Source organism: Pelodiscus sinensis, chromosome 7 (assembly GCF_052426305.1).
Source record: "Pelodiscus sinensis isolate ZL-2025 chromosome 7, ASM5242630v1, whole genome shotgun sequence".
Lineage (NCBI taxonomy): Eukaryota > Metazoa > Chordata > Testudines > Trionychidae > Pelodiscus > Pelodiscus sinensis.
The window spans coordinates 48,777,165-48,803,948 of record NC_143058.1 but is presented as its reverse complement, the minus strand read 5'-3'; the positions used below and the strand labels follow the sequence as shown (position 1 = coordinate 48,803,948).

The following is a 26,784-nucleotide window of genomic DNA, read 5'->3' as shown; positions in this document are numbered from 1 at the left end:
GGTTTTCCTATATAAATACATTCTTTTATGAAATCCTGTTTGCTCCGGTAGTGTCTTTAATTGCAAAGAGAACTCAGAAAGTGAGTATTGTTCAGTGTTTGGCAGTGTCCTACCTGCTAATACTCATCTGACAAGCACGGTCAATGAATAATGGTTCTAAACATCTGTTCCGGATCTCTCTCTCTCTCTCTCTCTCTCCTGTCCTCTGACACCTCCCTACTGTTTTCCATACTTCTCCTGGCTCCGCTAACGCTTCCCCCTCCTGGCTTCCCCACACTGCTGCTTCATCCAGCCATGTTTTCCCACACAGTGGGGAGCATTCTGGATGGATGCCAGCCAGCTTGCTATAATACTATGCCCCAGGGCTGAGCTTTTCTAGGAGCTTCTGGAGAGGGATGAAACCTGCATTGGTGCCAGTCTTCCACAGCAGTCCTACAGCGGCCTCTTGGGTGTGCAGATGGGGAACAGTGTGTGGCACATGCTGCCTCCTACCCAACAATTGGAAGTGTATGGGGCAAGAGGAGTGAAGTGGGCTTGGAAATGAGCTACTGAGGGCCCCCAGAAAACCTCAGATTACAGCTGCCTGTAATGGCTTACCTGATGTGTGCTTCTGGCTTTGTAGAGCGACACTAAGCTCCCCTGATGAATTTTCTTGTCCCATGGTGGAGCCAAGTTCCAATAATGTTCTGCAGTGAAGTTTCAGGCAGTCATATGCAGCCAGGAAATAAAATTCTCTGTCCCACTTAACACCCCCCCCCCCCCCATACTTCCTGTACCTCTCTAAAGTGAGCCAGGTGTGGCCACTCACTGACCCTGAGGGGGAAGAACCCATTTTTGAGTCCAGGTGGGCTGAGCGAGGTCCTGCCTCTTTAACTCCACAGAGGCCAGGGGGCAGGCAAGGAGCATAAAAGCCCAGCCCAGAAGCTCAGTAGGGCCCCAGCCTCCGGAGGAAGCAGAGGCTGGCCCTGAGCTCCCAAGCCAAGCGGGCCTGGAGGACCTTGCAGAGGCTGAGGACTGGCCCAGACGGCCGGGCTCTTGCTTCAAAGAGGAGACCTTCTACACCCTGCCCAAGGATTCATAGCACCACAACCCTGAAGACCAGCAGCTGGCATGGAGCCAGGCAGATGCTGAGGGGGAGTTAGGAAGTGGCCCAAGGGAAGCCAACGACTATCAGGCTGATCTCGTAATGTTTTAGGGTATGTCTGTGTGTTGCAGGCCAGATCCATGCAGCCAGAGCTGCAACTCCTAGGGCCCTGGGCTGGGACGCGGTGGATTAGAGAGGGCCTGTGTGCCCCCTGCCACAACACATACTGGGTGGCAGTCTCCCCCCTCCCTGCTCATTCCTGGGGAACTGCGTTTGTTTGCCTGACCTGACCTGAACCAGGGCCTGGGCCTTAATAACTGGAACTGCATTTGTTTTCTGACCTGCCCTGGACCAGGGCTGGGGCCTTACTAATTGTAGGACTAGACTCGGGGCCTTACTAACTGTGGGACTGTGTTTGCTTTGCTGCTGTGCCCTGCACCAGGGCCTGGGGCCTTATTGACTGGGGGACTGTATTTGCATTTCTGTCTCCTCTGCCCTTAGGCCCCGGTGATTTGAAAGGAGCCACAGGACCTTTACTTACAGGTCTGAGCACAGGTCAGGGGCCCAGGACTAGGCTTACACTCTTGCTTCCACATCTTATGTTTTTCTCTCAATACTAGACAGATTCTCCCATGTTATAAGAAATTCAGCAGATGGGGCATTAATCTTAAAATCAGATCTTTATATGAAGCATTTTCTGCTATGACAACATACTAATCTTTTGAGAGTGGGAGGCAAGGTGCCTTCCCACCATCTCAAAATCAATCTCTTTGCACAACTAAGTACAATTGCAGTCTATTTTGAAAGATTGAAATCCTACATAAGACTGCTTTCTTCCTACAGATCCATACACTCCAGCCTTGTAATTTTAACCAAAAGTTAAAGGAAACCTGTTATAGGAAATCAAACAACAGGCAGGAAAAAAATAAACTGCAGTTGACTGTTCAGTAGTAGAGTAGCAGCGTGAACAGTTTTTGTACTGTATCAGAAAGCTAGCTGCTTCAAATGCTGGCACTGTGAATCAGATGCAATTCTACTCAAGAGACACTAGTGAATTGAGCTCAGGTAACTTTAATATGGGCTTGGTGGTCCCAATTCAATCTTTATTGGACTGAAGTGCTCATCACACAGCAATTTTAGCTTGGAATACCTGGCAGTGATTGATTGTCATTGCTGGAAAGAGGGTCCATAATTGAAACAATCAAGTAAAATTGTTTTCCAGAGGGAAGATAGGCTTCAGAAAGGGACAGAAGAAGTAGCAAATGCTCCCCTTTTTGGTTTACATCTTTCCAAAGTGCTAAGAATTTAGAGGATGGTCATAAAATTAATGAAAATCATGCTTGTATTAGGCTGTGCCTTTCTAATAGAGACTATTTTCTCTGCAGAAAAGTTGCTGGCCTTCTTTACAAAGTGTTTGCGCTAAAAAGCTATGGTGACAATTCTTTTACATTTAAAAAGTAAACTTATCGGTGTGCCAGGAGCACGCCTAATTGGGGGTGGGGAAATGAGTGACTTCACTTTGGAGTTATCCCTGTTAAATTTCAAATGTTTATTCTAACAGTTTTGACAACATCTCCTAAGAAGCAAAGGCATGGTCACTTCATCCTAAAGTAGAAGCAGGCTCAAAACAACTTGTGCAGGATCTCATCTTGTAATAAGCATTTTGTGTACTTAGCTAAATGGGTTATTTCAGGCTTGTTCACATGCTTACTAGAGCTGTTGGAAATTTTCCAGTAGAATGTCTTTGTCGGAAAATGTGAATTTTTCTAAATTAAAACACTCCAGACGAATGTGATGATTTCAGTGAAATACAGATTTCAAAATACAGAAAGGCAGGTTTCCTGATGGCTCAGCAGCCCAAATTTATAAGCCTCCCATGTATCCAAACTCCTAGACATTGGGGCAACCTTTCTAGTAGACTGCTAGGTCTCCAGACAACTGTGAGGGAGCCTCAGAAAGATTTTGAAAATGTCAATATAAAGTGTTGTTTCATCTCTTTTAAAAAAAAGAAACATTTGGAATTTCCATTCAATGGAAAATTCCGTTTTTTAAAAATATTTGTATTTTTCCGTGGAATGGTAATTGTTTCCAGAGAGTTCCAGTGCTTATACTGTACGTTATTTGCATTCAGCTAGAAAGTGGAGCTTCTTCATAGCTAACTATGATTGGCTTTCGCAGTGCCTGCCTGTACTCTGGGGAATTGGACTCTCATCGAGTCCTCTCTCAAATACATCCACATCAGTGACAGAAACCTCATTTCTACAATATTTGCTTTATATATTAATGACTGTATTAATCAAAATTAGCATGTTTTTTCATATGTGATCTTATTCTTTCAGAGCTCTTGGAAAAGTCATTGGCCCTCTTAAACAAAAGCCATGAGCTGACTGAATTCATAGAAGAATTCAAGTCTGACGGGCCTAATGTGAACCCTGAGTTGATTCAAGGAGCCCACAGCAGCTGCTTAAAAATTGACAGTCTCCTTGAACTGCTACAAGACAGGAGAAGGCAACTGGACAAATATCTGAAGCAACAACGCCAAGGACTAGAGCAGGTTCTGCAAATTTGTCATTGGCATCACCAAGAAAACCAGGTATGATGCACAGCACTTAAGCCAGCCATGGTAAAATCAGGAGACTTTTTTTATGTGGTGGGAGAATAACAGGAAAAGAGGTTCCAGTGCATTTGGGTAATAGTTCAGCACACTGATCTGTTTACTTTGAATTATATTTTATGGATGTCTCACAGCACAACTTTATTTCTGGTCTCTCCAAAATTTTGGTTGCTTGATTTTGCAACCTTAATGTTCTTTTGCTATATTTTTTTTAATGTAATTTTCTAAGTTTAAAAATAACTGAATCTACCTCCCAGAAATCCTGTCACATGGGTGACCTGCCTGCTTTAGACCTTTAGCTTCACTGCACTAACCTCTACCACACGAGTTAATGGAGCATCTGGTGACTTCAGTAGATGATCATCTTCTTTCTGAACTAGAGAAATACTTTGCCAGTGGTTTCACAGCTATTTGCTCAGGGCAGAGGAATAGAGGGACTCAGAATGCTTGAGTTCAGGGCCTGCTTTTGTGGAGATGAATACGCTCTTGTGGTGATACTCTTCAGTGTCTGTGCACCCATCCAGTCCCTTTCCCTTCTCTGGCTATCAACCCATGCCCAGCTCCTATTTCCATCCCTCTCTGCTCTTATCCAACTTCCTCCACTTCTGTGCTCAAGCTTTTGCCTTCCTCCCCCTGTGTGTCTATATACACCCAACCCTTCTTGCCTCCTCAGCTTCCTTCCCCTGTCTGTGTCTATCCTTCCACCCCTCTGCATTCAAATGAGGCAGCAGCTTCATTTTTTCCCCTCCCCACAACCTGGTGTCATCGTGGAGGCGGGGGGGGGGGGGGGGGACAGAAGGGTAGCGGCAGCATTTATAGCACAGGACATCAGTCTCCTTGCTCCCAATTCCACTGTGACTGTAGCTCCTTGCATGTGGGACCAATTTCAGAGGCAAGTCCTGCTCCGCTCCTGCATCCCTGGGTGGTGAGGGGTATCCTCAGTGTGGATGGAATCTTTGGGCCATGGAGCTGCCAAACTCTAGCAAGTCTCTGAGAATGTGCAACTGGAATTTTTAAAGGTTTGGAATTTGGCCACATTTGGGTGAATTTTCATAAGAAAAGCAAATGGCACATCCTAGATACCAGAGCAAGCTCCTGGCTAAACTTAAAACCTTTTCTCCAAAGCACCGAGGTGCTAGGGCATCTCAATTAACAGGTGTAAGACATTTTTTATACATGGGCATAAAAAGTATTTTTCTTGAATCTTGTTTCCTGAGCTTGTCTACATAGTGGGATTTATTTCACGCTAATTGCAGGATTTTTTTTCCCAGTTAAAATGGGCTCGCATCCACACAATACAACTCTTCTTCTGAATCGGCTGGCCAATTAGTGGAAATTGGATAATCCGCCTTGAAAATTGATTCAGTTAATTTCAGAATGTGTTTGTACAGAAAAGGGAATTATCTATATTTTGGATTAACTTCTCAGACCTCCCACTTGTATGCCACACTGCACTGTATCACACCAGGACTTCCATCTCTTTTTATCTGTCTCCCCTCTAGTGCTATAGGGTCATGTTGCCCAGATGTCATCAGCCTGTTTAAATGCTGGTGCACAACTAAGAGGTCTCTATTTGCAATTATGTGGCACTGGAGATATATATGCTTTTCATTGTAATCAGCATTGTAGATCCAGGCCTTGTGGTGCTGCACAAAAGTCATAGATTTCCTTGTTATCTGGGAACAGGAGAGAGTTCAGCCTTGTCTTAACAGTAGCTGCCACTATCTTCCCAGCATCTACCCTTCAACCTCTCTCTCCCATCCATCCCCCATCAAACACTACAGGGAGGATCCATTTTGCTTCCATTGCCCTGATAAAGCCAGCAATGCCAGAGTGGCTTTGTAAAACAGCCTTGTCATGCAGCCATGTTTATAAAATATAAACATACTCTGCTTCACAATGCCCTGAGTTTCCGCTCTCTTAGCATTTTATGAAGTATATTTCCCAAAGACAGAGACAATAATTGTACAGAGATTGTAAGACACTTGGCTCGGCATCATTAAGCCATCAAGTTCAGAACACAGACTGCCGAGTTGTACTTACTTTGCTCTGCATTTTGTGTGTCTGAGTGCAGGTAATAGCAAACAGAATTTAAGGCAAACTTAATGCTCTTTTTTGGCACACACGCTGCACGACACAACATCCTTCTTGGGGCTAGCTTTACGGGTAGAGTAGCTTTTCCCATCCTACAGTACTTCTGGAGGGACCCTTCTGGTGATTAATATCAATGCATATCTTCCTTGTCCACCTGTGGCCTTTTTGAATAAGCCCTTACACTGCCTTAGGGTGATTTAGATCAGAGTAATATCTTTCATTGTAAAGACTGTCCACAATTACTAACCTGCCTCTTGCAAACCTTTGTCCTCCCATTCACCTTCCAATCCCTGCAATCTACCCAGACCCCTAAATGCTGTTGCCTACTCATACTCAGGCAAAGGCAAAGCCCAAGCCGAAACCTGCAGTCCCCAGCTGTATGCCATATCAGCAGCCTTGGATTGGAACAGGGTTCCTAAGCAAAGGGGAGGTAATGTGAAAATGTCTACACATTCCCCAGAATGGCAGGACCCTTATCAGCTGCAGAGCTTCTGATTAATCTCCACAGTAGGAAAAGGAAGACCAAGGATGAAATGGTTGAGGACATTATGACAGCATCTTAGAAGACAGATAAAAAGAGAGGAGTGGAAGGAAGTTATCCTTGTGGAGAGACAGAGAATTGGCAAGAGACCCTATTAAGAATGAGAAGCACATGCAAAAATAGCTCCTGAAGCCCATGCAAAACCAGACTGTCTTGATGGAGAACATGTTGTGGTGCTGTGGCAGATTGCCCAAAAAACAACCCCAATTGACCAGTTCTGTTCATTCCCCTTGAACCATCTGGCCTTACCCACTGTCAGAAGATAGGATACTGAGTTAGATGCACAATTGTTTTGACATAGTATGCCCAGTCAAGCCATGTCCTGGAGCCCATGGAGAACAATACATACTGGGAGCAGCAGTACAGGCAGTCCCCAGGTTATGTACAAGATAGGGACTGTAGGTTTGTACTTAAGTTGAAATTGTACTTAAGTCGGAACTGGCGTCCAGATTCAGCCGCTGCTGAAACTGACCAGCGGCTGACTTCAGGAAGCCCGAGGCAGAGTTTCTCTGCTCCAGGCTTCCTGGAATCAACCGCTGATCAGTTTCAACAGCAGCTGAATCTGGATGCCTGGGACAGAGCAGCTGGGGCGCTGCTGGGCTGGTCCCTGCAGCGCCGAGGTGCGGCGCTGCGGGGACCAACCCGGCAGCACCCCAGCTGCACTACCCCAGGCATCTCCAAGTCAGCTGCTGCTGAAACTGATCAGCGGCTGATTCCAGGAAGCCTGAGGCAGAGTTCCTCTGCCCCGGGCTTCCTGGAATCAGCCGCTGGTCAGTTTCAGCAGCGGCTGACTTGGGGACGCCTGGGGCAGAGTAGCTGGGGTGCTGCTGGGTTGGTCCAGTAGCGCCCAGCGGCGCTGCGGGACCAATCGGCAGCGCCCCAGCTGCTCTACCACAGGCGTCCACGAGAAAAGCCTGGTCTGTTGGTGGGGGGGGGGGGCGCACTAGCTGCGCTCCCCCCCCCCAGCAGACCATGGAGACGCGGGCGGCAGGACTGCGGCGCGTCTATGCGGTCCCGCCGCCCGGGTCCTCCGCAGCTTTGCAGACCAGGGAGACGCGGAGCAAAGCCGCAGAGGACCCGGGCGGCGGCACCGCGGCGCGTCTGGGCGGTCCCGCCGCGCGGGTCCTCTGCGGCTTTGCTCCGCGTCTCCCTGGTCTGCTGGGGGACCCTCTCCCCCCAGCATACCAGGGAGACGCGGAGCAGCTTTTCTCGCCCCGGAGGACGGGGGCGGCGGGATCGCCGCCCACATCCTCCGGGGCGAGAAAAGTCCCGTTCGTAAGTATGGATCCGACATAAGTCGGATCCGCGTAACTCGGGGACTGCCTGTACATTCTTAAAGCTCCTGGTACAGGCAGTTGTCTGAAATCAGTGGATTCTGGGATCCCTCCTTCATCTCTACAATGACAAATTATAGTTTCTTCTAGCATATTTTATGTCTCTGCACGAAGGCTACCAGTAGAAATCCTGCTTGTACACATGCTTGACTAGTAAAGCACACATATCTTCATGCCACACTGTATGGCATGGGCCCACATGTTTATTGTAATCTTGTTTAAAGTTTTCAGTAGTTTACATTGTTTATGTAACAATGGCTAAAAGTTTGCACAGTTTTGTCCAGTCCATGAGTTTTATATTGTCACGGTTTGATCAATACAGGTTATTTTTTACAAGATTCACCAGTAAAGGACATGCCCCATAAACAAAACAAAATATCCTCGCCAAAAGTCATGACACAAATTTCACTAAGAGCAATTTTTACTGATGCCATACACATAGAATAAAGAAACTCTGATATAATGTATATTAAATTCTATTGCCACATTTCAGCTTCTAGTCTCAAAGTAAGAGCATGGAGGACCCCGATCCTCTGGCCCTGATGATTTGCTGCAGTTTTCAGAGGAAACCTTTCTGCCTGATCAAAGCATTTAAAAAGTCTCTGCACTTCTGCTCTCAACCCATTAATGAGGCTCGTTGCCTCAGAAGTTCGGCAAAATACAGCAAGAAGTTATCCTATGAGGCAGGTATTTCTTAGCAACTTCCAGCTTCACCGTGAGATAACGCTACTTCCCTTTCAAATGCAGGATCCACTGATATTCTACAGGTACCAGAGCATGCCCCATTCTTGGGGAAACTGGGGCTAGCGTGGGGAGGCAGGACTTCACCCTGCGCTCCCCAGGCAAAGGTATGTAGTTCATAGGTCCTTCCTCTTGTATTAGTGTCCAGTAAATGGTTTCATAAGCCAGGGTAGAAGATAGTAAGCTGTCTCCCTTAGAATGACAGGAGAAATAACAGCACCGTATCTATAGAAGCAATGGGAACATATTTTCCATATTTCACTAAAGACAACAGATGTGAGTTTCAGAAGACCCCAGCAACTTAAACCTTTTTAAGATCACCACCACCCATTAACACTGATGAATCTTCTAGACATTGGAGCTCCATGGAAATGCACCACTTTCTGCTGATGAACTCTGAGGGCAGGGGGAAATAAGAGTTTCATCAGTGGCTCCAAGACAGGTCAGAAAGTCCAAAAATAGCTTCCTGTGCTTCGCCAAACATCAGCTCATGCTAGGGTGAGTTCAGTGATTTCTTGGAAAGTTCCCTTTGTCACCTGGAATTTCTTCCCTTGAGTAGTCATTCCAGGACTCACATCACTATCCATTTTCATCAGTCAATGGTGCTTTCTTGAGCCCAGAAATGACACTCAGTCAAGTGAACGTGCTCCAGGCAAAGATTTTCCACAATTAGCTGCTTGATTTCTTCCTCCTCTTTAACAAACTTAGCTTGGCAGTGCATTGGCTGGCTTTCAAAATGACCCACGTATGTGATCACAAATACATGTGCAGAAGACTCTGTGCATTAGCAAATGTCTAAACCATAACACACAGCAGTGTTCCCTCCATGCCGGCTATTGGCAGTTGTGAAATAGGCCCTGACTTGCAAAAGACTATTATAGGATGACAGGAAATAAATCATGAGGATTTGCTACTGTGACCCCAAGTTCCAGAATTCTGGGAGCTCACTGTAGGTATCTGACAGTGCACTGCCAAAAAAATAATCATTCCAGAATGCATAAAGCCCAATAGTGGGACAAAACGCCATAAGATCCCAGCCAAGAATGCCTAATACATACTTCTTCCCCCCCCCTCTTCCCCCCCAAAAAAGGTTAGTATCGTGTGTACACACTGATTCCGGAGGAAGGAGGTAAAAGCAGCCGTATGGATGCAATTATCTTGAAATTGTTCTTCTGCGATTGTTAGCGCACCCAACCCATGTCCACCAAAACAACAACAACGAAACAGAAATGGCTAAGAAATAGCTAAGCCCCTTTAAACTGAAAGTTTCCTAAAAATGCAGCCAAAGCAAGCGCTCATCAAGGAAAATTTTAGTCTGAATGTTTAAGGTTAATGGAACGTGCTAGGCAGCACTTTGCATTCGAGCTCTGCCTATAATATTGATAAGAACATACGAATGGCCATACTGGGTCAGACCAAAGGTCCATCCAGCCCAATATCCTGTCTGCCAACAGTGGCCAATGCCAGGTGTCCCAGAGGGAGTGAACCGAACAGGTAAAGATCAAGCAATTTCTCTCCTGCCATCCATCTCCACCCTCTAACAAACGGAAGCTACGGACTCCATTCTTTACCCATACTGGCTAATAGCCATTAATGGACTTAACCTCCATGAATTTATTTAGTTCTCTTTTAAACCCTGTTATAGTCCTAGCCTTCACAACCTCCTCAGGCAAGGAGTTCCATAGATTGACTATGTGCTGTGTGAAGAAGACCTTCCTTTTGTTTGTTTTAAACCTGCTGCCCATTAATTTTATTTGGTGGCCTTTAGTTCTTATATTATGGGAACAAGTAAATAACTTTTCCTTATTCACTTTCTCCAGCGTGGTTATGCACCTGTCAGCCGACGGTCAGGGCAGTGTGTGTGTGTGTATGTTTCTGAGAAAAGGTTTAACATCCGTGTCTTTACTGCTAGGACCGGGGTCCCGTTGCAGAGGGTGGCCAGCAGGCCAACAGACGCCCCGTTATATAGGAAGAGCTTATTACACCTTAGATTTTAGCTGCTAGAAAACAAAGTTCCTTCGCAGCGGGCAGCCTGGGGAAGGCTGAAAAGGTGCCCCAACGGATCTGTCACCTGGGAGTGACACAGGTCCAAACGCCCAAGCTCTTCCTATGCCTGTCCCTTTATGACCGGCTGAAGTTCTTTTAAATTGTGCTTGGTTCTGTTACAGCAACTGAAGGAGTCAGGTTAAAGCTTAAACAGTTATAGGTTTATTAAAAGACTTGTAAAAGCATATGGTTACAATGGCTATTGCTCTATTTCTTAAATGCTAGCAAATATATATATAGATCTTAAAAATGGTTACAGGAAAAAGGTAAAGATAGAAAATAGAAATGATGGTACCAAGTGACAGCTTAATCTTTAAAGAGCTCTAACACTATGTATATATATACTTAAACAAAGGACCACGTCCAGGTACAATTTTTACCCCTTTCTGTGCCTCTCGACTCCAGCGTGTCAGGCCAGGGCCGGTCTCTCAATTCCTAGGAAAGACGAATACGAGGTGAGCGTCCCCTCTGGAACCTCGGGAGATCAAACACCAAACCCGACCAGCAGATAGATGGTAGATTGACACGCAGAGAAAATGTGCTGCTGGACCCATCTATATACCCCTGGGGGCCCGTATCCTCTTTCTTATCTAAGACGCCGAATTGTACTGGTCCGTTTTGTGGCGCCAGTTCTTACAAGCAAGTTTCAAGTTAATTTACACTTACAAGAGAGATAACTAAATTGTGAGTACTAGACATTTTTTACTGGGCGAGAGATTCCTCCCCCCGCGGACGGCTGTGTGTTTGTATCAATATGGGTTAAGTCAAGGACACTCCTTAGCAGCCTCTTGGTCCGCAATTGGCGTATCTCTGTTTACAGCCATTCATGGTCACAGCAGCCTGGGCCTTCTGCTCTGTGTGCCCTGCATGCTCCAGGCAAGCAAAAATGGACGTTACAAGGGGGGTTCCTGTCTGGCTACAGCACCTTTTACATTAAAAACAACTCTGCCTTTTTTTTTTGCATAGTGTGTATGTTACACTTCTCCCCCTCCCCCGCATTAAAACATTTTTCAATTGACTAGGTACTCTAGGGAGCTGCTAACCTTATTCCAAAGCATCATGTATTAGTAATCGCTCGAGGCTAAACTGGATTTATTGGTGTCATTGTGGCTAGACGGATCACTACCCTGGATGAAAAATCCTGTGTTCCTATGGAAGTGCTATCTTCTCAGCCTGTGGCTATAGACTGGAACTAATCCCCCTTTTCAACCAAGATACTGTAAAAGGAGAAACTGCTAAATAAGAGACCATACCCCACTACTATGAAAATCAGGAGATATTGTCTAACATTTGTTTAGAGAGGCATGATGCTGTTTGATTTTGTACTGGTTGCTGCTGCTTTGTCTAATATCACCAGGAAACTATCCAGCAAGAGAACACACCTTTAAAAAAGATTATTTCAATTCTCAGTACAGTATCCTGTGATAAATTCTCAATGGCTACAACTGAAGTTTCAAAACACATTTAAGCTATGTAAGTTGGAAATCTACTTACTGAGAGGCATGCTTCCCAAGAAAAGATGATGACATCATGAACGCCACCATTACAGCTAACATCTACTGGCAAGCTTGGTGATAGATAGCTTGAGGAGAAGGGCTGTAATTCAGACTGAATACTTGTTCAACTAACTGCCTTCTCATGCCCAACTAGGGTCCAAGGTTTATGCAGATTTTCAGAATCAGGTCCTTGCAGTACAGTTCTTACTATGGACCAGATCTGCATTTGAATACCGGATTGTCAGTCTGGCATTTATGTAACTTTTGTGTACAATTAGAGAACAACAAATACTCTAGAAATAACTGATAGAAATTTTGTGAGAGAGTATCTTTTTTTTAGACTTATGCATATACGTTTTAAGTACAGGCAGTCTCCGGGTTACGTACAAGATAGGGACTGTAGGTTTGTTCTTAAGTTGAATTTGTATGTAAGTCGGAACTGGCGTCCAGATTCAGCCGCTGCTGAAACTGATCAGCGGCTGACTACAGGAAGCCCTAGGCAGAGTTGCTCTGCCCCCGGCTTCCTGGAATCAGCCGCTGATCAGTTTCAACAGTGGCTGAATCTGGACTCCTGGGACAGAACAGCTGGGGCACTGCCGGGTAGGTCTGCGCAGGACCAACCCGGCAGCACCCCAGCTGCTCTACCCCAGGCGTCCCGCAACAAAAGCCTGGTCTGCTGGGGGGGGGGCGCCCGCCCAGCAGGCCAAGGAGACCCGAGCAAAGCTGCGGAGGCGCAGAGGTCCCACCGCCTCTGCGGCTTTGCTACTGTCTCCCTGCTGTGCACCGGGGCAAAGAAGCAAAGCCGCACGGGCAGTGGGGTCCCGCCGCCTGTCCGGCTTTGCTCGGGTCTCCCTGCTGTGCTAGGGAGTCCGCCCCAGCACACCAGGGAGATCTGGAGCAGCTTTTCTCGCCCCAGAGGACGTGGTGGTGGGACCGCTGCGCTCTTGGCGGTCCTGCCGCCCGCGAGCTCCAGGGCGAGAAAAGCCCCGTTCGTAAGTGCGGATCCGACATAAGTCGGATCCGCGTAAGTCGGGGACTGCCTGTACTGTTCTCATAGTTCTATGGAAGATCTGAAGCCTAATATTTTTCTTTCCCTCTGTGTGCTGAATTCTCATTAATGTCAAGTGGAGTTCTACACATATAAGGAGAACAGCCTATTGAGCACTCATTGACATTAATGGGAGTTTGGGAGACACAGGTAGAGCAGCATACTGAAGTCAAGCTCTGCTGTGAAGATGTGAGAGTAGATTTTTACCCTTAATACTGCCTGTGTTTTTCAAAGGATAAGTATAAAGCACAGAAGCCTTTGAAAGAGAAGCTAAGCAAATGTAAAGATCACAGTGCCCCTGAAGAACTCAAAATGCAACACCTTCATTCTTCCTCTAATTGGAATGTGATGGTCTGATAAGCATAATCATAACATGTTTTTCTTTATCAGTATTTTCAATATGTAAAAATGTGCCTTCTTTTACAGTTAAAGAAGAGCTGATCTTCCTTTTCAGATACAGCAGCATCATATTTTGCTGATAATCTCCCTTGTTAATGAAAATCAGAGGCAGATTGGGCTATTTTGTGCATAATTAATTTTCTTGGTGAGATTTATGAAAATAATTTTTCTCAGTTGTGCTAATCATGCATATATGAGACAAACAAATAAATTAAACTATTCATGGTCCCTGGGTAAAAGGTTTTATCAAGGGCAGAGCTAAATCAGATTTGTGGGACAGCATAGCACATCCTCATCTGCGGTCCATGCAGACATACAGAAGGGAAATGAGCCTCCTTTTTAAAGGCAAAATATTAACTACCGTTAGTTTTCAGTACTTATGTCATTAAGAAGATAGAACTAATGGCTGTGTCATTCCTTGATTCTGGATTTCATTTACTGGCAATTTAACCCATGTAAAAACTACTATAGTAATGCAGTTATTTAAAGGTTCTAAATTAACGTAGCCTGGTCTTTTTTCCTTCTAATCTTCACACAGTGGGTGGCTAGGTTAATAGCTGAGTTTTTTCTTTTTTACTGAAAGGTATTCAGCATGTATAATTGGGTGATAGATTTAACCATTACTATCCTTAGGATGCAGTTTGGTGGGATGGGCATTACTCCGTTTGGAAGCTGATTTCAAATATGAGCATATGGGATTCCATTTTTAGCACAAGTGTAATTGGGAATCTTCAGTAGTGACTAATGCACCAGAATGGCTTGCATTTGTGGAGACAAGCCTGGACTTTTTCACTTAATTCATAAGCAATTAAAAGTTTCCATAAAATTATCGAGTGGACCTTTATATGTCTTCAGATATGCTCTTAGAGCTTTCTGTAAATACTTTTCATAAAAATGACAAATTGATTACATTTTACCGTAAGTGCAGGAATATTTAGACCTGAACAAAATTAAATTATTAAATTCTATTCAGTGTTCAAAATTATCCTTTACTAGCTACCTGGGTGAAATCTTGGTCAGTTGAAGATAACGGGAGTGTTGTGGTTGACTTAATTGGGCCCAGGATTTTAGCCTCTGGTGTATAATTGTTTCATCTCTTATAATGTCATTTATTTGATTAATGGTGGTGTAGTCCCCTTTACTGTAACTGCATATTTGGATTTATGCAATACTGTCTCCAGATCTCAGCCCTTTACATATGTAACCCTTCTGCCAGGCCGAGTTAATAGCAGCAAGAGCTGGGTTCAGTATCTAGGGGTCTCCTCCCAACAAGGTAATACAACACCGGCTCAAGCCCCGCACTCAGTGACCTGGGAAATCTTACATACACCCCTGGGTGCCTCAGAGGCAATTCTTCCTCTCTTGCAAGCACAGAGCCTCGGTATAGCAGCAAATCATTAATAACATGAGGTAACCGACCTCAGCATTAAATTGGGAAAACACCACAACTCGGATTCATAAACCAAACATGAGCAAAGACCCACCCCCCAGCCACGAATCACCCAAAGTTCCCAAAAGTCCAACACCCCAAGAGTCTCTGCCCCGGGTTGGTGCCGATCCAGGGTTCAGAAGTTCACCCGTCAGGGTGTTACCATCCCAACCTGGAGTGGGGTGGGGGTCGCTACACCTTACGTGGTCTGCTGATGGCTCCGCCTCTCCATAGGGTTCTGCTGCCACCATCAACGCGAGTCACTCCGCCACACTCCACCTGCTGTCCCATGAGCCACCTCAGCTGTCCCACGAATTGCCCTGCTCCGCCAGCCGTCTCGGTCCATGCCCCTGGCCGCCAGCTGGTTGCTCCTGCAGCTGCTCCACTGGCTGTCTGCTGCTGCTCCTACCAGCCACCTGCAGGTCGTCCCCCACCAGCCGCTCTGCTGGTCTACCTGCGCTTGCTGGTTGTCCCCGCAAGCTGCTCTGCTAGTAGCTCAGCAGTATATGTCAGGCTCCCCACAGCAACAGTGATTTTGGTGGTTTTGGCATAGATCTTCTTGTGAAGTACCATATTCTTGTAAGAGCAGCACCATGAGCCAAGGTACAGGCTGAACTGAACCTCTCTCGTCCAGGACTCTCTGGTCTGACAACGTCCATGGTCCAGCAGGACCACAGGTGTTGCTTGACCTGAGAACCCAGGCTGCAGAGGTTGAGAGCAGCTTGGAGCGAAGCAGGTCTAGCTGGTGGCAGCCTGCAGGGCCAGTGACCTACGGGCAGGGCCCCCCTTTCCCATGCGCAGGGCCACAGCCAGGGAACCCCAGGAGCAGCTGCTGCCCTGCACTGGGGCCAGGGAGCAGAGCCAGGCAGGTGGGCCATAGGAGGTCCAGGTTTTCCTGGGGCAGCAGCCAGGAGGGGAGCCCCAGATGAGCCCAGATACCTGACCTCCTCTGGTCTGGCAAATTCCCTTGTTTGGGACCATTTCAGTCTGAGAGTGCTGGACTAGGGAAGTTCAACCTGTCTTTACAAAATTTATACAAAAGTTGGGAAAAAAGACAGTCAGAATGTCAAAGTCTCTTCTCATTAGGTGATAGTTAACTTCTGAATTCAGAATATCAAACTGTCCCCTAAAATAAATGAGTAGTCCTGTAGCACCATCGAGATACTCAAAAAGGTGTTACAGGCCTACTCATTTTTTTCCAAGTTATAGACTAGCTCGGCAACCCTTCTGTCCCCTAAAATGTGTAACTGTTTTCTTGGTCAGGAAGACAATGCTGGAAGGCAGTTGTATGCAGGACTTAAGCAAACCAGTTGTTTTGTTTATTAGGCAATCAATGTGCTCTGTAGCTTGTGCACAAAAAAAAGGCTTATAAAAAGAAATTTCTGTAACAGTAGAATTCTGTGGGCTTCTTGTTTAAAAACCACCAAAGAAAGCCGCTATATGAGTTAAGCATACCTGTGAATATTATTGATTGACACCTGCAGTACTTCAATACAACTACTTACTTTCGATAATTAAAATGGACATTGCCAGGTGACTAAGGACTGAGCTTCTTATTGTAACAGAGCTAAAGATTTTATTACTGCTTTTTCTGTATCTCTGCTCAAGTCTGTAGAAGCATGAGCTTGTTTTGGCAAACAGCCAATTGCTTCCATAGAAAAGAAAATTGCCTCAATTTACAGGGCAATTCTTCTCTCTCCTTACATACGCTTTCAGTTTTATTTTGATAGATGCAAAGTACATGTTTTGTATGTTTTCTTTCTGTATAAATGTTTTCATAATTTTGCATTGTATGTTTGGAAGGGGACAAGGAAAGTCGTCATGTTCAAAATGTTGGTGTAATCCCTATGTTTTAAATTTGATTTGCTTCAACCAGAGGTATAAATATTACTCCGATACTCGACTGGGCTTCCACTCATCCCTTCATTCTGCATAATCAACTTTCCTCATTATAGGTCTGCCTTCGTCAAAGGGTGACTTGTCCAGCTCTAACCCATTTTCTGAGAGAACAAAATAACCAGTGTCATGCAGTATTCCAGAAATGGAGCTTGTCCAAAATGTCACTTAACAGTGATCAAAGCATCAATATGAACTTCGTGACATGGGTTCATTCTGCTGCAAAACTTGCACTTACAAAAGCTAACAAGAGCTCACCCTCCCTTGAAAATGAAAATACCACGTGGGTTCCCAAATATGAATGATTTTTGTTACGTAGTTTTCACTTCCCACTGTCTTGTTTTTTGTTCAAATAGTTAAGAGAATTATTTTATGAACTACAGTCTTTAAAGAAGAACACATACAAAACCCCAAATATGCCTTTGTTTGTAACTTGTATCCCCAGGAGAGTGTTCATAAAAACAAGATTCCCTGTGTGATTGATAAATAAACAAACAAATACATAAATAAATAGAAACTCCGAGGCACTTTGCTATCAAATTAAAAAAAAATAATTACATTTATCTGTTTACTTTCCTAGCTCTATTGAGGTCCTTAGGTAATTTGCTCCTTGGATTATTTCAGGTGTGTTGAAAGCATTTTTGGTTATAAAGATTCTTTTGGTTTAAAAATTCAAAATAAAATAAAATAGCTTCCACAGATCTCAAGAAATTCTTAGAGACCTGTTTTCAAGCCTGTATTCTTCATATGTTACAAAGTAGTTTTAAATGTGATTTATAGAATATGGCGGTAGCTTTGCAAAACTTGGAAAAGATTGGAGTGGGTCTCATAGGTAATAACTGATTCCCAGTACTATTTTAAAATGCAAACCTTCACTCAGGGATCTTTGCCATGTGTTGTATACAAGGAATATGTAACGGACCTATTCTGAATCAAATAGAAGTAGATGGAAGCTATTCTGTACAATTTATAAGATACATTAACTACTACATTTGTTTGCTTAATATTCTCATTACAGTCAGTCTAGCAAGTTGTAATTGTTTTTTGGAATACAAAAGATTATTTTATATAATGCAATACAGAAGCTTAATTGAATTATGTAAGTTATAGTTAGAAAAGGCCTGTCAAGTTATGTAGTCATTGCTTTTTATGTGTCATTGTAAACATGCTCAGATTTATAGTCTCTTACTATACACAAAAGAGCATCTTTCTAAGGAAAATGTGTGATTTCTTTACCATTTTAGATCATGTATGTCTTCTTCCATGTTACTACTACCTGCTTTTTCTTTTCCTTCATTCTCAACCGTTGTACTGATTGATAAATCATTTGACATACTTTATGAAAATAAGTCTTGTTTTGTTACATATGTTCCCATATATGTGCACTTTGACCCATGATTTATTTTGTGTAGTTATATAAACTTTTGAATTAAAACATGAAAACACAGTTCTATTTATCTAAAATTGGGGCTTAATTTATAGACTAAGTTGGTTCACTTAATACCCCTGCACGATAGGAAAATTATTTCTCAACTTTTAAAACTCTTCTCAACTCTTGAAAATCTTTTTTTTTTAATCTAGGTAACATCTTGGTATAGAAAGAACATCAAAGATTATCTACATAAGCAAACTCTAGGCTCATCATTAACAGAAAATGAAGAATTACTTCATGAGCACAAGGAAATGGAATTCAAGGCTAAAGTAAGAAATATGAAAATACTAAAGGAAAAAACTAACAATTATATATGTGTGTGTCTGTGTAAATGTGTATGCATACACACAAACCTATATGTAGTATATATGTGAAGTCTATATGTTTGTGATATAAGAGGGAAAAAATGAATATAACTAGTATTATATACACAATGTTCTTGGTACTGTTTTTCTCATTCTAGCCCAGTGGTAGGTTTTAAAAAAGAAGAGTGCATATTTTCATTCTGTACAGCGGTGGAGCCTGATCCATGGCTGGGGCTTTGGGAAACTATCACAGTAAAGTATTTTTTTATTTATTGCTTATCTAAATACAGTAAAACTCCATTGGTCTGGCATCCAATGCTCCGGCACTCCTGATGGTCCAGCACCATTAGGAACCCGGAAGTGCTCTGGCTGCTGGACAATTGGAGCTGCTCTGCGCCCGTCTTCCCCGATTCATCCGCTACTAAAACTGACCAGCAGCTGAATTGGGGAAGCTGGGGGCAGAGCAGCTGGGGTGCTGCTGGGTTGGTCCCGTAGTGCTGCCCCTTGAGGCTGCGGGGCCAACCTGGCAGCACCCCAGCTGCTCTTGGGGACGCCCGGGGAAGAGCAGCTGGAGTGCTGCCGGGTTGGTCCTACAGCGCTGAGGGGCGGTGCTGCAGGACCAACCCTGCAGCAACCCAGCTGCTCTGCCCCAGGCGTCCCCAAGTCAGCCGCTGCTGAAACTGACCAGCAGCGGCTGAATTGGGGATGCCTGGGGCAAAGCTGGACTATCGGAAGGGGTGGCTATGAGCGGTCTGGGGTGGCATTCCCCCCACCCCAAACTCCTCATAGCCCCCCCCCCTTCTGATAGTCTGTCATATCTGATAATCCGGCACCACCTGGGTCCTAAAGGTGCCGGATTATCGGAAGTTTACTGTAATTATTTCCCCATACATTACCTAATCAAGGTGTTTGAATCATCTCAGAATGTCCCATTCTTCTCAGAATGTTGTTTTAGACTGTAGATTAGCTTTGGAAGCTTTCCACAGAGAGCCATAGCTTAGTGCAGCTTACCTTTATCCTTCTGTTACTGTTAACAGCATTTTCTAGCTCAGGGAAATCAAGTTCACAGAGTAGCTCTTGCTGAAAATACTTACCATGCTTCTGATGTGAAATGGGGGTGTAGAAGCCATTGTAGGCTGCACACAGAAAATGTATTGCAGAATGGTGAATTACAGTATCTTTTCCTTGTTCTAAGCAGATGATAAGAACAATGGGAAGGAGAAGTTAGACACTTTGCTACATTTTATTTCCAGCTTGAGTATTCAAACAAATATTTCTGTAAAATGTGTTGGAATGGTAGAGGTTTATATTACAGGCCATCACTAGACCCATTGGTATTTTGCCTTGATGGCAGTAGCACATTGAAACATAAGCTGAAACCAATTTCAAAAGTTAAGACTTCATTGTAAAATCAGAGCAAAGATATTCAGTAGCCTAATTTCTTCTATAGCACCTCCGTGCCAGTGACGCCACAGTGGAACATTTTAAATCTGTAAGTCTCCAGTCCCTAGGCTTTTGTTAAACCTTCCATCTGATAAAACTGCTGTGATGTCTCTTTATGATGTAGGAGGCTCATTTCTGTATCTCAGGATGCATTAATCGCAACTCAGCTCTTATGGACTTCTGAAAAACAAACCTTTGGTTTTTAAATATATATATATATATATATATAAAACAAAGGTTTGTTTTTCAGATTTTATATATATATATGCATATGCATGCATATAAGCACCATTTGCCATCTTTTAAACCATTATTTCAATGTACCCTAAAGAGTTATGGCCTAAACTTTGAATTTCCATATTTTGCAGCTTTTAGGGATTTTGAATCTGCAATATTTTGCAGCTTTTAGGACAGCCTCCAAAATCTGATGCTTTCCCCTGGTGAGATCACTACATTTTAAATGTCTACACTGTATATGCAGTTCTGATTATATATTAGTGGAGAAAGCTTGTTTCATGCTAAATCACTTTTTGTTCATCATTACATTATAGCAGCTCCAGCTGTATGTCTGATAATCATTTCTGGTATAGTTTAGGACAAATGCTCTGGTAGCTTCAATCATCATTACTGTTCTCTCTCTCCTGCCTGGTTTGCCAGCTGTTACGCTCACAGATTCAGGCTATTGCCTAAACAGGGATCCTTTAGTAGTACTTTTAGAAATTTGAAATACATATGTTTATAAAACCTCACTATGAATGTGTTACAGGCAGTTCAGAGCTCTGCTGAAAAACATGTTCTCCTTTCCAGAACTGAGCTAGAAACAAAATCACATTTTTTTACATAGATTTTTAAATCAGAAAGGATCATTATGATCCTCCTAATTTAACATGCAGCATAGTACAGACAAAACAATTTCACCCAGTTATTCCTATACCAATCCCTTATCTTGTGGCTGAGCTTCAGTTTATTTCTCAAAAAGATCTTGATTTTAAAACTTCATGCCAAGGAGAGTCGCCATATCCTTGATGAGTTGTTACAATGGTTATAATGACACTCACCTTTTTTGTGCTCTATTTCTTGTCTGAGTTTGTTCAGTTCTATCTTCCCGCTCATTAGATCTTGTTAATGCCTTCGTCTGCTAGACTGAAGAGCCCTCTACTGTCAAAAATCTCTGAGAACAGCTACTTGTACATCATGATCAAGATCCCTTTTAGTGTGATATTTGAGAAGCTAGACAGACTTAGGAACCTCATTTGTTTTAAGGCAGCTTTCCCCTACCTCAGATAATTCTTTCAGCTCTTTTTCTGAACCCTGTGCAATTTTTGAACATCCTTTTACAAGTGTGAATATCAGGACTGGACACAGTGTTCCATTAATGGACTCACCAGTTCTAAAGACATAAATAATATTGATTATGATCCATAAGTCTGAAGTCACTGCTTCACAGGATTCAGTCCTCAATCTTCTAAATGTGATCTACATGCTTCGTTCCTAGATGAATGGAAGTACAGTTGGCTGTATTGAAACAAGTTACTCAAATGCGTCCAGCTTATGCAGGGATCCAGATTTGTCTCTCACTGAACGGTCATTATTATACCATTCCACTATTTTTGTATCCTCTGCAAACCATACCAAGCAATTATTTTGTTTTCTTCTGTGATGGGGTAAATATACTCTACCGTGAGAAGGAAGGGGATAAGCCAGTGCTCTTAACAGTGGAAGCCTCACCCACCTGACACTGTTGGGCATGCTCCAACTACCACACGATAAAAGAGACTTGCCCAGCTTAGTCTGGGCTAACTGCTGAGGAGGAAGAACATGCTGTGCCAGCCTCTGCTGAGGATCAGCCTGGAACCTGGAGCATGGGAGCTGGAGACTCTGATACCAAGACAGACAACCAGATGCTTTACGCAGAGCACAGATAGGTGTGAAGCATGGGAGGGAGGCTGATGGGGCACATAACACCCCAAACAACATGGCTGGGTGGGACAAGGGGCCAGAGCCTCTGGACAGCCTGGGGCTTAGAGAGGAGGGGGAAGGCTGGTGTCTGCAGCACAAGTTGGGACCCCTGCACTCACCAGCAAGGGAGGGAAACCGAGCAATGTAGCTCCACTCTTTTGGCTGCATTGTTCAGGGGTGGAGTGGGACCAGCCCCTCACACTCACCCGTGAGAAGTGGAGTAACACAGCTGGCAGCCAGAGAAGGGGAGGAGTGAGCTGTGGCCTTGTTACTCTGCTTCCCAGCCCCCACCACTGCCAGAGACTGCAGGAAGGGCCCGACCCCTGCTGCCGCCAGTGCCAGAGTCCTGGGGCAGAGAGTCCTGGCCCTCCCCCTGTGCTAGGGATGGCACAGGGAGGAGTCTGTTGTAGGGGCGGGGGTGGTTACATCGCTACGTGGTGGGTCTCCATGTTCTTTCCCACCATTTGCCTCTGAGCACAGCCAACACCGAAGGAGCTTCCAGACTCCGGAGACACCCCACGAGAGAAGGGCCCAGTAGAAAGTGACCTAGTAAAGGTGTGCAAGTGATACCTCTTACCTGAGTGAGTCAGTGGAATTTCTCACTGATTCAGTGGTAGGCCAATCCACTACTGGTAGTGCTCTGGGACTGGCCTTCCCTCCTATCCCAAGGTATGGGCCACTGGGCCACACTGCCCTGAAAATAGGGGCTAATATATATTGACTCTAACCATTGGGCCACACTGACCTGAGATTAGGGGCTGAAACCTATTGACTTGGACCATTGGGACATGCTGCTCTGAAGTTAGAGGCTGATAGCTATTGACCGTAGGCAGCATTGCTCTGAGAATAGGGGCTAATATATGTTGACTTGGGCCAGTGGGCCACATTCCCCTTACACAGAGAACTGATCATTTTGATTCTGGCCACTAGACCAAGTGATTTGAGTTGCCAGCTCCACCTGAGTGATGTAACCATGGGGATACTGCATCATCAGCCCACCCTCAGATGGTGGGGGTGAATAGACCCTGCCATATCTTCCAAATAATTGATATAGGTATTGAGTAGCATTGGGCCAAGAAACAGTGTAGTAGAAAAATAAAATACTAACATTTCACACTGCTTTTTGTAGACCAAACATTTTTCTCTGAAAAATTTAAGTCTACATTCACACTGAAAGACTATTAATCGCCACTTTCAAGTGCTACAACTGTCCGGCCTAATGCACTTTTGAGAGGATAACAGTATCCCTGAGGAGCCCTATTTTGCAGCACAGCCTGCTACACGATGCTTGAATAGAGATTAGTTTCCTTTTTTTGACAGACAGAATTGAATTCTGTGTTATTGTAAATTCCAGCTGGGTGTATATGTTTAGAGTGATGTAAAAAATGTGCTTACCCACATTCAGGTCTTTGCTGGGCACCTTTTATTTGGAGCTACCTGGTTTGTTTTTGGACTGATAAAATTATTGCTACATGCCATTCTTCTCCTAGTTTCTGACCAGTCTTGCTTGAACTGAACATTCATTATGTGTCATGACTGTTTTACTAGTGGTACGTGATGAAATTTTAAAATACCCATAAAAAGTATTGCTTTAGTAAATCAAGCTCACATTGTCTGGGATGATCACTAGATGAGCTAAGAAAGCTATAAAATACTGTATAAGACAATGGCACTGCTGCATGTCACCTGATTTAAACAAAAAGGTGATGTCTGAAACTGAAAAGTCTCAAAGCGTAAGTCTAAGTCTCCAAATAGAGAAGTATATATTAATTTGCTTCAGAATTCTTCTTCTTTCTTCTAGTGAACAGTTTGTTTTAAGTGTCTGATTCTTTAATGTTCTACCCAATTAGAAGCAGACACCAGTTTTTGCAGCACATAAATTGGAAGCAGTCTCATTAGTAATAGGAAAAATATAATATTGAATTTTTCTGGAATCATTATGACTACAGTTAGAATTACTCCCCCCTCCAGAACTCACGTTAGTGTCCAACTTGTGTTCTAATTAAAAAATGGTGAATGTTCTGCATTAATTTCAGAATGTAGCTTCTATCACATCAAAATACACCAGAATTGTCATGACAGTTAGGCTATGTCTAGACAGCAGTGCTGTTTCGGAATACTGGAAGTATCCCGAAATAGCAATTCCCCATCTTTAAATGGGCCTGTTATTTCAAAATAAATTTAGAAATAACAGGAGCACTATTCTGGTGTCTGTCAACCTTGTGCCATGAAGATTAAGGAATTTGTCGGAATAGTGCTTTATTTCAAAATTTGGCACTGTGTAGACAGTTTAAATTTCAAAATAAGCTATTTTGAAATTACCTCAAAATAAGCTACGCAATTTGCATAGCGCAAATTGCGAGCTTATTTTGAGGCAAGGGTGAAGTGTAGATAGTGTAAGTGCAGGGTAAAGGTACAACCATACTGTCAGATTCTGAGAGGAAAGTACAGGAATGTCCTTTCAGTTCATGTTTGAGAAATACTATAAGGGGGACATTACATTAGCCTTCGATAAATAAAACAAAAGGAAAAAATATGTAGCACTTTAGAGACTAACAAGATAGTTTATTAGGTGATGAGCTTTCATGGGCTATATCCACTTATTCAGATCATATTCTGAAAGAGAATTGGCATGACCATATATAACAAAGGAATACAATATATGGTCATGCCAATTCTCTTTCAGAATATGGTCTGAAGAAGTGGGTCTGACCCATGAAAGCTCATTAGAGACTAACAAGATAGTTTATTAGATAGAGCGCTACATATTTTTCCTTTTGTTTTACCAAGATCAGATGAACACGGCTACCTTTCTATTACTATTCGTAAATAAGTATATTTTCTGTAGCTTTGATGTTAACTGGAGATAGTCTTAATAGCCCTTAAAAGGCATCAGTAACTTAGACTGTGTTTGTTACCTTCTTGGAAAAAAAAGCATAGCATTCCATCACCTCAATAAAATGTGCTCACTGTATCTTTCCATATAACAGTTCTTTGTCCTGCAAGCTGGAAGAAAAGGGGCGGTATCCCATGCCACAGGTGGGGAAGAGAAAGGTACTCATGGGCTAGCTAATGAGTATTTTCAGAGCTGGACTCTTTATATACAAGTGGGTCATAAAATATGGGCCTTCAAAGAAGATAACAGTACTTACTGAAAATAGTCACATCAGTACGTCTCCTTTGGTGCTGGTGGTAGAGAACTTGGCTCCTGGAAGGGTTTGCCGTCTTTCAGCTCCCCAGCGATGCGAGTATGATTATATATCCCATCCTGGAGCACTGCAAGAGTGGTTCATTTGCTTCCAAAAGCCTCTTTGACACATCTTAGCATATTTTTATTTAGATTATATTTACATGCTCAGAGACAAAGGTCTTGACAAGACTGTGTCACTATCTGGGACGTATCTGGTACAATCCAGACTAATGAATAACTCAGTCACCCCTGTTCTATAATGAGGGTGCCCCCCAAGAATGCCTTGCTGAGGTAGTCTCCAGCCTGGGCTGCTCACGAGCAGACGCCAGCATGCAGGTCACTCCCAGTTAAGTCTCTGTGTGTTTTGCAGTCTGCCAGCCATGCTTTGGCTCTTACCAGCTTTGGTTAGACTGCAGAGTGACCACCACTATACCCAGCACACCCCAGAAACGTATTTCCTGCGCTGCTCAGCACTCACCTAGACAGTACAACTATATTGAGGCCGTTATTCCTTTAAGGTAATAATATGTACACAAGTGTTGCCCCAAATGGAGTTACCCAGACACTCCAACGTGAACATATGGGTTAGATAAAACAATAAAACAAGTTTATTAACTGCAAAGAGAGATTTCAAGTGTGCGCAAGTAGTGAGCCATAAAAGTAAAAAATGGTTATAAGAAAAACAAAGGTAAAATGCTTTCTAGTGCAATTTAACAAACTACCTCAGCTTCCAAACAAAACGTTTTTTCAACGCAAGCTTTCAGCAGTCTTATTAGTGACCAAACACTCCCCCCCCACCCTCCCTGCCCCAGCAAATCCAATGACTGCTGCATTTGGTTACTCAGATGCAATTGGCAGGGAGAGAGAGGAGGGTGCCTTAGGATGTTTGTCTCTCATTTTTAGTTAGTTTCAGTTCTCTTAAAAAAGTTTTCCAGCTAAAATCCAGGGGACCAAGAGTCCATGAGAAAGGTGAGAAAACAAGCTATATCCTATTTGAATTTTCTTTGTTTTCCCTTCCTGTTTGATAACTCTGTTCTCTGCTTAAATGCAAATTAAGACAAGCACATAGTCCTTTGTTTATGACAGGCCTATTTACTGGAGGGATTGGAATATGCATTAACACCATACAGGATGTTACCTTCACCTACAGTGCTGCTACACAGTCTACAGATCAGTAATGTCCTGGTGAAGTGTGAGTTTTCAGATGATACCTTACAATATATCTATTGGATCCCCCCTTGTCCATATTCTTGTTGACCCCGCTCAAAGAATTCAAGTTGATTGGTGAGGCATGATTTCCCTTTCCAAAAACAATGTTGACTCTTTCCCAGCAAATTATGTTCATCTATGTGTCTGACAGTCTGTTCTTTACTATAATTTCAGTCAGATTGCCAGGCACGGAAGTCAGACTTTCCAACCTGTAATTGCAGGGTCACCTCTGGAACCTTTTATAAAAAATGGCATCTCATTAGCTAGCCTCCATTTATTTGGTATAGAAGCTGATTTAAATGATGATAGGTTCAAAACTACAATTAATAGTTCTGCAGTTTCACATTTGATTTCCTTCACACCTCTTGGCTGAATACTATCTGGTCCTGGTGACTTATTACTGTTTGGTTTACCAATTTGTTCCAAAACCACCTCCAATGACATCCCAATCTGTGACAGTTCTTCAGATTTTACATCTAAAAAGAATGGCTCAGGTTTGGGAATTTCCTTCATGTCCTCAGCTG

The 26,784-nt window shown here is 43.6% G+C and overlaps 1 protein-coding gene across 1 annotated transcript in view; it reads left to right on the top strand.

The window, feature by feature from the left end:
- CCDC141 (coiled-coil domain containing 141) overlaps positions 1-26,784 on the top strand; it is a 164,080-nt gene that overhangs the window by 37,297 nt on the left and 99,999 nt on the right. Inside the window, 2 exon segments of the mRNA XM_089779783.1 lie at positions 3,424-3,677; positions 18,304-18,423. Of these exon segments, the coding sequence (XP_089635909.1) occupies positions 3,424-3,677; positions 18,304-18,423 (374 nt within the window).